The sequence below is a fragment of the Gobio gobio genome (assembly GCF_949357685.1).
Source record: "Gobio gobio genome assembly, chromosome: 20".
Lineage (NCBI taxonomy): Eukaryota > Metazoa > Chordata > Actinopteri > Cypriniformes > Gobionidae > Gobio > Gobio gobio.
Genome location: NC_137113.1, coordinates 3873535 through 3886034, shown reverse-complemented (window position 1 = coordinate 3886034; position 12500 = coordinate 3873535). Strand labels below are relative to the sequence as shown.

The following is a 12500-nucleotide window of genomic DNA, read 5'->3' as shown; positions in this document are numbered from 1 at the left end:
GTGTGTGTGTTTGTGTGTGTGTGTGTTTGTGTGTGTGTGTGTGTGTGTGTGTGTGAGTGTGTGTGTGTGTGTGTGTGTGTGTGTGTGTGTGTGTGTGTGTGTGTGTGTCTGTGTGTGAGTGTGTGTGTGTGTGTGTGTGTGTATGTGTCTGTGTTTGTCTGTGTGTGTGTGTGTGTGTGTGTGTATGTGTCTCTGTGTGTGTGTATGTTTGTGTGTTTGTCTGTGTGTGTGTGTGTGTGTGTGTGGGTGTGTGTGTGTGTGTGGGTGTTTGTATGTGTTTGTGTGTGTGTGTGCATGTGTGAGTGTGTGTGTGAGTGTGCGTATGAGTGTGTGAGTGTGAGTGTGTGCGCGTGCGTGTTTGTGTGAGTGTGTGTGTGTTTGTGTGTGTGTGTGTGTGTGTGTGCGCGTTTGTATGTGTGAGTGTGTGTGAATTTGTATGTGTGTGTGCGCGTGCGTGCGTGCGTGTGTGTGTGTGTGAATTTGTATGTGTGTGTGCGTGCGTGTTTGTGTGAGTGTGTGTGTGTGTGTGTGTGTGCGTGCGTGTTTGTGTGTGTGTGTGTGTGTGTGTGTGTGTGTGCATGTGTGAGTGTGTGAGTGTGCATGTGAGTGTGAGTGAGTGTGAGTGAGTGAGTGTGTGTGTGTGTGTGTGTGCGTGCGTGCTTGTGTGTGTGAGTTTGTGTGTGTGTGTGTGCGTGTGTGTGTGTGTGTGTATGTGTGTGTGTGTGTGTGTGTGTGTGTGTGTGTGTGTGTGTGTGTGTGTGTGTGTGTGTGTGTGTGTGTGTGTGTGTGTGTGTGTGTGTGTGTGTGTGTGTGTGCGTGCGAGTGTGTGCGTGTGAGCGTGTGTGCATGCGCGTGTGTGTGAGTGTGTGTGTGGTTATCATCAGGTATTGTTGATCCTGAGGTTGATCAGATGTTTTCTGCTAGATGACTCCGCCTCCTGCTTTGACGGGATTGGTCTACACTACAGAGGTCCCGTGTCTACATCAGCGAGTGGCCGGGAATGTCTGGAATGGGATGGGGAGAGAGTGCATGAAATCAGAGGATATCCCAAGAATCTGGGACCGGGCCGACACAGAAACTGCAGGCGAGTGGAGCTCCTCCGTTTATGAGCAAATCTCATGAAACATGCACACGTCTCAAAATTCACCCTGAAGAGAAGATATAATTAAGATTTACATTTAATCACATTTAAAGGTGCACTATGTAAGTTTTCCGTCCACTAGAGGTCGCCTGTTCAAAACAAAGGCGTAGTTTGATGATGTCACGTTTGAGCGCAGACTCATGGGACATGTGGTTTTCAGCTCACAGCCGGTTAAAGAATCGGGACAGGACTCATGTTGATGGATGTGATTATTAACGTTACTGTAGTCTGCAGAACGCGGATATGATGTCATCGACAGGCCACGCCCTCACACGTCCCGGTTCATTGGTTAAAATGGCAATTTCTCACGATTTACAAATAGTTGGAAACATTTGGGATATTGTAAGTACTCGACTGAACACAATATATAACACTGGCCTAGTGGTGACAGAAATGTTACATAGGGCAGCTTTAAAATAAATAATTAAAAACAAAAGTTTTTTTTTTATACATTTTAATTTAATAATAATCATTTATTTAATATATTTTTTTGTATTTGATAAAGTTTCGCATAATGAAAATTAAGATTTTGGGATGTTTTTGCATTTTGACTATTTGTTTTTCATACATTTTATTTATTTTATCAAGTTTTGCATTAAAAAAAATTGCATTTTGACATTATATATTTTTTTATATTTGACTTTTTTTTTTTTATTAAACACATTTACCCCATTAACATTCAATTATATTTTACTGTTTTAAAGTAGACCCACTTTTAATAAAAAAATATTTAATTTAATTAAATTTTTAATTAAATTTTATAATTTGTAAGTTTTTCATAAAGAAAATTAAGCTTTTGGGATGTTTTTGTATTTTTACATTAAATTTTTTTCATTAATTTGATAAAGTGTTGCAGAAAATGAAGCGCTTTTTTCATTTTGACATTATATTTATTATATTTTACATATTTTTTTTTTTTTACAATAAACACACGTACCCCATTAAGATTCATTTATATTTTACCGTTTCAAAGTAAAAATAATTATAAAAAAATACACTTTTTTTATACATTAAAAAATATTTAATAAAAAAAAAATTTTAATTGCTTTTGGGACGTTTTTGTATTTTTTTTCATTATATATTTTTTTCATTCATTTTGTTTAATTTTATAAAGTTTTGCATAAAGAAAATTAAGCTTTTTTTGCATTTTGACATTATATTTATTATATTTTAACACATTTACCCCATTAACATTAATTAATATTTTACTGTTTTAACGTAAACCAACTTTTACACAATAAAAATAACTTAATTGAATTTTAAAGTTTTTGTAATAAAGTTTTACACAAAGCATTTTGACATTATTAAACACAATGAAACAAATGTATTACCATTAACAGTTATTTATATTTTACTTTATTATTTTTCATAGATTTAAAGTAAACCAATACTGTTATACAATTGCTTTATATGTCTATATTTTAAAATATTTTTGCATAAAGAAAATAAAGCTTGATGGATCATTAAGATTTTTGCATTGTGACTCATGATAATTAGATTTATATTTTACTGTATTACAGTAAACCAGTACTTGTATACAATATTTACAACAAATATCAGCATGATGTATACAAATAATAATAATAATACATATTTTTTTACATTGCAGTATAGTGAGAATTGGTTCACAGTGCAAAGCAATATAGTTTTTACTTTTCATTTTGGGATGAAATATCATGTGCGGGACATGTTCTTGATGGGATTTGAAATATTCCCCCTTTATTCTCAAGTCCAGACGTGAAGATCTCCTGCAAAAATATTCTCAAACACACCTTCACACACCTGCCCGGGCCTGTGCGGCACCCACACACACACACACACACACACACCTGACGCTCCCGTGTAAATGCGGTTATTGTGTTGGTTCCTCTTGATGGGTTAATCCATCATAACTGTACCTGCTCCAACAGAAACCTGGACTACAGCCGCAGACCGTGGTGTTTCGTTCAGGCGGAGTCTGGGGTCAGGAGAGAGGACTGCGATATTCCACGCTGCACAAAAGATCTCAGTATGAGTCTGTCCTTTCCACTCTATTCATGTCCTATCGGTCTCTGTATCCCAGTATGACCTGGGTCACCTGATCTCCGCAGGTCCTGATCTGACCGCTGACCGTCTGACCGTTTCTCCATCAGGTGAGGATGAGTGTGTTTTGTTTGGAGATGTGTCGATGTCTCTGTTTGACCGTCTCTCGTGTGTCCAGGCTGGCAGTGTGGCCTGAGGGAGGAGCGGAGCATGAAGGTTGTGGGCGGGGCTCTGAGCGCGGTGGAGCTCCACCCCTGGATGGCGGCGGTGTTCAGCAGGAGGTCCAGGGGGTGGATGTTCACCTGCGGAGGGAGCCTCATCTCGCCCTGCTGGGTCCTCACCGCCGCCCACTGCTTCCCGGACCGGTCAGTGCTCAGGCACACACAATACATGAGGAAGTAGACAATCATGTTTCAGTTCTTTTGCGCTCCACTAAGAAGTGTTGCCGATGGAAAACATATGAGATGGGAGTAGGGTTGCCACCCGTCCCGTAAAACACAGGATCGTCCTGTATTTACTGGTAAAATGTTGCATCCTGTATTTTACATAGTCCCACACATACACTGTCAAAAACGGTTCTTTCAACTTAAAAAAGAAAGTGTTCATGCTGCCCTAAAATGTTAAGTTTGGTCAACTCAAAATATCCAAGTTGTCACTTAGGATGGATGGATGAAATTAATAAATGGGAAGCAGAAATGGATGGATGAATGGATAGATGGATTGAAGGATGGATGGATAAATGGGAAGAAAAAATGGATGGGTGGATGGATGGATGAAATGGATTGATGGATTGATGGATGATGGATGGATGGATAAATGGGGAGAAGAAATTGATGGATGAATGGATGGACATATTGAAAGATGGATGGATAAATGGGAAGAAAAATTGATGGGTGGATGGATGGATGAAATGAATAAATGTGAAGAAGAAATGGGTGGATGGGTTGATGGATGGATGGATAAATTAGAAGAAAATGGATGGATGGATGGGTGGAATTAATAAATGGGAAGCAGAAATGTGTGGAAGAATGGATGGATAAATGAGAATGAAAAGATGGATGGATGGATGGATGGATAAATGGGAAGAAAGATGGATGGATGAAATTAATAAATGGGAAGCAGAAATGTGTGGAAGGATGGATGAATGGATGGATGGATAAATGAGAATGAAAAGATGGATGGATAGATGGATAAATTGGAAGGAAAAAATGGATGAATGGATGGATGGATAAATTGGAAGGAAAAATTGATGGATGGATGAAATTAATAAATAAGAATCAGAAATGGATGGATGGACAAATTGGAAGGAAAAAATAAATAAATGGATGGATGGATGGATAAATGAGAAGGAAAAGATGGATGGATGGATGGATGGATGGATGGATGGATCGATAGATAGATGGATAAATTGGAAGGAAAAATGGATGGATGGATGGATGGATGGATAAATTGGAAGGATAAAAGTGATGGATGGATGGATGGATGGATGGATGGATGGATGAATGGATGGATGGATCGATAGATAGATGGATAAATTGGAAGGAAAAATGGATGGATGGATGGATGGATAAATTGGAAGGATAAAAGGGGTGAATGGATGGATGAAATGAATAAATAAGAAGCAGAAATGGATAATGGAAGGATGGATGGATGATGGAAGGATGGATGGATGATGCATGTATCTGGAATCATGTGACACTCGTGTCTTCCTGGATGTTTTCAGCGCTCAGACTAAAGTCCACAGGCTGTCGGTGTTCCTGGGGAAGAAGGCCATCAATGAGACGGACCTGCAGAAGGAGCAGCAGTTCAGCGTCTCTCAGCTCTTCATCCACGAGCTCTTCGACAACACCGACGGAAACTTCAACAACGACATCGGTAATCCTGACCGATAGCTCACGCAAACACATCCAATAATGACCATCCGTTTACCTGAACACCTGCCTGATGTGTGTGTGTGTGTGTGTCCAGCGCTGTTGAAGATCCGCAGTCCTGACGGCCGCTGTGCTCAGGAGTCCAGCTCAGTGAAGACCGTCTGCATCCCAGAACCACACCAGACCCTCAGCCCCGGGACGGCCTGCGAGGTCACCGGATACGGAAAACAGCAGGAAGGTGAGTGTGTGTGTGTGTGTGTCCGTCCTGTCTGCACTAATGAAGGGTTCATTCACTGTGTGTGTGTGTGTGTGTGTGTGTGTGTGTGTTGAGCAGGGGCGTGGTATTACTCTCAGTATCTGCGAGAAGCGAAGGTCACAGTGCTGTCCCAGGATCTGTGCTCCAGTAAAGAGTATTACGGGAACATGATCACGGAGAACATGCTGTGTGCTGGCAGCCCAGACTGGAGAGAGGACGCCTGTAAGGTCAGACATGAGGAATATTCACTATACAGATGTGGAGAAATGGATGGATGGATGGATGATTGATGATGGATGGATGGATGGATGGATGATGGATGATGGATGAATGAATGGTGGATGAATGAATGATGGATGAATGAATGGATGATGGATGATGGATGAATAAATGGATGATGGATGATGGATGAATAAATGACGGATGAATGAATGGATGATGGATGGATGGCTGGATGATGGATGATGGATGAATAAATGGTGGATGAATGAATGATGGATGAATGAATGGATGATGGATGATGGATGAATAAATGGATGATGGATGAATAAATGACGGATGAATGAATGGATGATGGATGGATGGCTGGATGATGGATGATGGATGGATGGATGGATGATGGATGGATGGATGAATGGATGATGGATGAATGGATGAATGGATGATGGATGATGGATGAATGAATGATGGATGAATGAATGGATGATGGATGATGGATGAATAAATGGATGATGGATGAATAAATGGATGAATAAATGACGGATGAATGAATGGATGATGGATGGATGGATGGATGGATGGATGGATGGATAAATGGGAAGAAAAATGGATGGATGGATGATGGATGGGTGGATGGATGGATAAATGGGAAGAAAAATGGATGGATGGATGGATGGATGGATGGATGATGGGTGGATGGATTGATGATGGATGAAAGGATGGATGGATGGATGGATGGATGGATGGATAGATGATGGATGGAAGGATGGATGATGGATGGATGGATGATGGATGGATAGATGATGGATGGAAGGATGGATGATGGATGGATGGATAAATGGGAAGAAAAATGGATAGATAAATGGGAAGAAAAATGGATGGATGGATGGATGGATGGAAGGATGGATAAATGGGAAGAAAAATGGATGGATGGATGGATGGAAGGATGGATACATGGGAATAAATGAATGAATGGATGATGGATGAATAAATGGATGATGGATGATGGATGAATAAATGACGGATGAATGAATGGATGGATGGATGATGGATGATGGATGGATGGATGGATGGATGGATGATGGATGGATGGATGAATGGATGATGGATGAATGGATGATGGATGAATGAATGATGGATGAATGAATGGATGATGGATGATGGATGGATACATGGGAAGAAAAATGGATGGATGGATGGATGAAATGATTACTTTCTTTTGAAGAGGTTCAGGTTTGTGTTCACACTGTTCTAATGTTTTAAAACTGCTAATGGCCCTGTGTGTGTGTGTGTGTGTGTGTGTGTGTGTGTGTGTGTGTGTGTGTGTGTGTGTGTGTGTGTGTGTGTGTGTGTGTGTGTGTGTGTGTGTGTGTGTGTGTGTGTGTGTGTGTGTGTGTGTGTGTGTGTGTGTATGCGTGTGTGTGTGTGTGTGTGTGTGTGTGTGTGTGTGTGTGTGTGTGTGTGTGTGTGTGTGTGTGTGTGTGTGTGTGTGTGTGTGTGTGTGAGTGTGTGTGTGTATGCGTGTGTGTATGCGTGTGTGTGTGTGTGTGTGTGTGTGTGTGTCTGTGTGTGTGTGTGTGTGTCTGTGTGTGTGTGTGTGTGAGTGTGTGTGTGTGTGTATGCGTGTGTGTATGCGTGTGTGTGTGTGTGTGTGTGTGTGTGTGTGTGTGTGTGTGTGTGTGTGTGTGTGTGTGTGTGTGTGTGTGTGTGTGTGTGTGTGTGTGTGTGTGTGTGTGTGTGTGTGAGGTTTCAACCCCCGATCAGAGGAGTGATGTTTACTCACACTCCGTCACACGAGCACATCTCATCAGAAGTAGAGGAGAGCAGATGTTGATCAGTGTGTGCTCCTCCACCCAGGGGGACTCCGGGGGGCCGCTGGTGTGTTGGCTCCGGGGCCGAGTGTTCCTGATGGGGGTGGTGAGCTGGGGAGAGGGATGCTCCAGAGCGCTCCGTCCTGGGGTTTACGCCAGAGTGAGCAAATACCAGCGCTGGATCCTGGAGAAGACCGGCCTGGCCTCACTCACAGCTCACCTGAGAACATGAGCTCACCTGTCAGCGCTCCAGTCGTGTTCAGACTGATCTGAGTTCAGCCACTCATCATTCAACTCTAGTGCCAACATATGACAGCACAGGGGCCGGTTGCATAAACCGTTAAGACTAGTCTTACAAGTTAGACACATTTTTTTCTTTAAGACTGTTCATCATTTTTTTAAATCAGTTACATAAAAACATAGACTGGCCTAATTTGATACGAAAAGTAAGAGTGAATGCCACTTGCCTAACTGCTGGTGGCTCATACTAGATCTTAAAGACACTGTCTTAACATAATGGCTTAGTTTATGCAACCGGCCCCAGATCTAGGAATGTTTATACACGTATTATTTTGCATTGCTCTTGAAATGTACAGTGTTTTTATTACTGTTGTGTAACTACTATTGACTTTATATACCACATGGTTAATAATATGAACATTTTGCCCCACCTGTTTGTGTGAAATCATTTGGTGTCTGAATATGAAAGGTCTGTGTGTTGTTTCAGAAGGTCCTTGAGTTATACATCGATCAGGCATAACATTATGACCTAATATTGTGTTGGTCCCCCTGACCCGTCGAGGCGTGGACTCTACTAGACCTCTGAAGGTGTGCTGTGGTATCTGGCACAAGATGTTAGCAGCAGATCCTTTAAGTCCTGTAAGTTGTGAGGTGGGGCCTCCACGGATCGGACTTGTTTGTTCAGCACATGCCACAGATGCTCGATTGGATTGAGATCTGGGGAATTTGGAGGCCGAGTCAACGCCTCAAACTTGTGCTGCTCCTTAAACCATTCCTGAAGCATTTGTGCTTTCCTCAGACCAGGCCACCTTCTTCCATTGCTCCGTGGTCCAGTTCTGATGCTCACGGGCCACTGTTGGTGCTTTGGGCGGTGGACAGGGGTCAGGGGTCAGCATCCACTGGTCCTTCCTTGGAGCACTTCTGATAGAGACTGACCACTGCAGACCGGGAACACCCCACAAGAGCTGCAGTTTTGGAGATGCTCTGACCCAACACAATCTGGCCCTTGTCAAACTCGCTCAAATCCTTACGCTTGCCCATTTTTCCTGCTTCTAACACATCAACTCTGAGGACGAAATGTTCACTTGCTGCCTAATATATCCCACCCACTAACAGGAGATGAAGAGATCATCAGTGTTATTAACCGGTCATAATGTTATGTCTGATCGGTATTCACACTCCATGAACAGTCAAAATAAACACCCCCTGAATTCACACACTTTATTTAAACACACATAATTTGAGCGTATATTCACTTCACACACACACACTAGGGCTATAATATGCAGATAGGAAAACATGTATCATTGTAACAGCTGTGTCCAGTCCAGCTGTTGAGGGGTGAAGCTGCAGAAGCGGAGGTGATGTCATGGGGTCAGCAGAGGTCAGAGCGACTCACAGACTGAGTTTAGAACACTGATGTCACAGATAGATAGATAGATAGATAGATAGATAGATAGATAGATAGATAGATAGATAGATAGATAGATAGATAGATAGATAGATAGATAGATAGATAGATAGATAGATAGATAGATAGATAGATAGATAGATAGATAGATAGATAGATAGATAGATAGATAGATAGATAGATAGATAGATATGCCACAATTCTCAATATAATATTGAGCCGTTCGGTACGGCCTTCACGGTTCAATACGCGCTTGTGAATTGCGTTTTTTTCGGTTTTGCATTTAATTAATTATTTTTCTACCAATTCTATCATTTGCCTCCATCCCGATACTGAACAACACGACATACATTCACATCACACGTTAGTGTTAGAGTTATACTCACAGAACACTAGAGTTATTCACAATCAAGAAAGTTCATTATTTGCATGCGTTTTAAAGCCTTGCTGGCTCATTCGCATGTGCGGTTTTATATGCGCTTTTCAGAGCGCGCGCACTAAACGCCTGTCAAACTCACGATTACTTGACTAAGTCGTCGTCTTACTGCGCTAATACTGTCAAATACACACAAGGTTAACATAAACACAGTCGGTTATGTCTATAGTGAAAGTAAAATCGGTGTGTGTCTGTATATTAGATGCACGCAGGTCTTAAATTGACAGCAGTGCAGCCTATAGTGAACACGCTGTCCTTAAAGGGACAGTTCACCTGTAAAATGATGTCCTTATTTACTCACTCTAATGTTGTTCCAAACCTGTATTCATTTCTCCATGACAGAATTTTCATTTTTGAATTAACTATCCCTTTAATGTTAATACAACAACAAAAGACAAAGAGAAAATCACCCACTGCTCTTGACTGAAAAACTAATACAGTAGCTTTAAAGGTCCCGTTTTTCCTGTGTTTATGAAGCTTTGATTGTGTTTACAGTGTGCAATATAACATGTTCATGTTTCGCATGTAAAAAAACACAGTATTTTTCACACAATGTACTTATCTGTATTCCGCTGTTTTCACTGTCCTAAAAACGGCTTGAGGATTTTCTTGTTCTATGAAGTCCCTCCTTCAGAAATACGTAACGAGTTCTGATTGGGCCAGCGGTTCCCGTGCTGTGATTGGGCAGCAGCTTAGCGCACGTTGACCGGAGAGGTCGCGCCTCTTACCATAACGGGGAGATGAACGCGCTCAAACTACAGTGTCCCTGAAGGCCAAACAAAGGTGATTTGACTCCAGGATGAAAATAACAGCGTCTGGACGACATGGCGACAAACACACTCTACAAACGCAACACTTCCTCTTCTCCACGTGGGAGAGCAACAAGACCACGCCCCCTTTTTCGCGTATTCTTGTGGGCGGAGGTTAGTCAACAAACTGTTCTACTGACGTCATTAAAGCAGGAAGTACAGGGATGTAGAAAAAACCGTCCGTTCGCTGTAGGCTTTAAAAGGGAACTTCTGTTAAATAAAATATCTCGCTTGGCATTGAACTTTGAGCTTTATCATTTTACAGGTATTATTTATGCTCTTATGCTGCGTTCACACCAAACGCGAATTGAGCGTCTGGCGCGAGTGATTTCAATGTTAAGTCGATGGAAAGGCGTGACGCGCGTCTGGAGGTTTCGCGGCGCGGAAGGCGCGTTTCGCGCGGCGCGAAGGACGCGAATCCGCCTCATTCGCGCGAATGGCGCGAATTGGACGCGAATTGAGCGTCTTGCGCGATACGCGCATTATACGCGAATGGTGCTTTTGTGCATTCACGTGTTTGAAGCGAATTCGCGTCTGACGCCCGAGTTGAAAAATTTGAACTTTGCCGTCAATTCGCGCCGCGTTAACCAATCAGGAGCCTGCTTGCTGCTGTCACGTGGTAAAGTGACGTGATGAGAAACCGTGCATAAATTAAATAAAATAAAATGTAGTTTTAAGACTTTTTCAGGTGGGAATGTAGTTGTTTAAAGCTCAAATCTGTGGTTTATTTATAAAGAGAGCGCCTATTTTAAAAAAAAAAATCTTGTGTTTTTTGAGTTGTGAGATCCAGGCGATCACCGGGCGATCACTGCTCATAACCCCAGCGAAGGCAGCCTTTCCTCGGCCAGTCCTTCTGCCGTCTGCCACTGGCTCTGATGTCCTGTAGTGGTTCATCTTTGTGTGGATCTAACGGCCGATCTTTGGTCTCATGAATCTATCATTTGTTGTCTGCCAAATCGTTTTGACTGAGGGCAAAGAGAAGTTTCATAACTTTATATTTTAAGGATATTTAAACATACATGCAGTGAAGATAATGTAGGAGTTGCCTGGACCACATTTGGGTGGCTATTAATGTTTAATATATATTTTTAATGAAAATGAAAAGAGGCAGAGGTGTTTTATGACATATTTCTCCTGGAGCGCCTTGAACGCGCGTCAATTTAGCTTCCAGCGCTCGATTTCTACGCGCGTCCAATTCTCTGCTGACGCGCGAATGCATTCAAAATGTTCGCGCGTGAAACTAGACGCGGTAGACGCGATTTTGACGCTCAATTCGCGTTTGGTGTGAACGCAGTATAACAGCAACATTACACACTAACTAAAGTTTGAAAAATGGGATCACGAAGAACAGGACCTTTAATAAGATTCAGTATATTTTATAGTGAAGTCTATGTAGTGTTTTATTTTTACATTTATTCATTCAATTTCATACTTAAATGCTGCTGTACAGCTCTGAGCTGCCGGTGTAAATCTTTATATATATTTATTTCATATTATACAATACACTAGGAATACAAGGGGTTTTTTTTAAAGTAGCTAAAGTTTTAAGTTTAAGTAAGGTTTTTCAATTATTTTAAGTAAAATAAAGAAAGAGTATTGGAATGAAAAATAGTATTTTTTCTCCTTAACCTCTTGCTGTTCCTGTCGCTTAAAAATAGAACAGCAAAAAACTGATGTGACAAGCCATCAGAACCGAACCGAACCGAAAACTGTGGTTAAAAACCGAGGTATGTATTGAACCGTGGACTAACTGTATTGTTGCATCCCAGATAGATAGATAGATAGATAGATAGATAGATAGATAGATAGATAGATAGATAGATAGATAGATAGATAGATAGATAGATAGATAGATAGATAGATAGATAGATAGATAGATAGATAGATAGATAGATAGATAGATAGATAGATAGATAGATAGATAGATAGATAGATAGATAGATAGATAGATAGATAGATAGATAGATAGATAGATAGATAGATAGATGCAGTTTTCACATTCAACCACTAGACGGCAGTATGACATCATAAGTACTGGTGTGAACATCACAGGAAATGATGATGCATTGATGATTTCACATCACTGACAAATACTGTCAAATGTGAAAACAGTTTCCTTCCTACAGCCAATCACAGCTCACTATACTGAGATCACAGAAGGTGTGATTTAAAGTCCACAAATGGAAGCTCATTTCATCGAATCAAAGTTACACTGGGCTGCTACAAATATAGTTAATATGCCATATCAATCAGTTAGTTATTAAACACTAACTTGCAAACTACT

General features: G+C 41.3%; 1 protein-coding gene across 1 annotated transcript in view; it reads left to right on the top strand.

Moving 5' to 3' along the window:
- Window positions 1-7991, top strand: part of plaub (plasminogen activator, urokinase b) — a 14270-nt gene extending 6279 nt beyond the window's left edge. The window contains exons 5-12 of the mRNA XM_079845494.1: window positions 925-1084; window positions 3052-3149; window positions 3232-3273; window positions 3342-3528; window positions 4887-5038; window positions 5132-5272; window positions 5369-5517; window positions 7367-7991. Coding sequence (XP_079701620.1) covers window positions 925-1084; window positions 3052-3149; window positions 3232-3273; window positions 3342-3528; window positions 4887-5038; window positions 5132-5272; window positions 5369-5517; window positions 7367-7552 — 1115 coding nt within the window. The 3' untranslated portion in view covers window positions 7553-7991. The remainder of the gene's footprint in view (window positions 1-924; window positions 1085-3051; window positions 3150-3231; window positions 3274-3341; window positions 3529-4886; window positions 5039-5131; window positions 5273-5368; window positions 5518-7366) is intronic.
- The last annotated feature ends 4509 nt before the right edge of the window (window positions 7992-12500 follow it).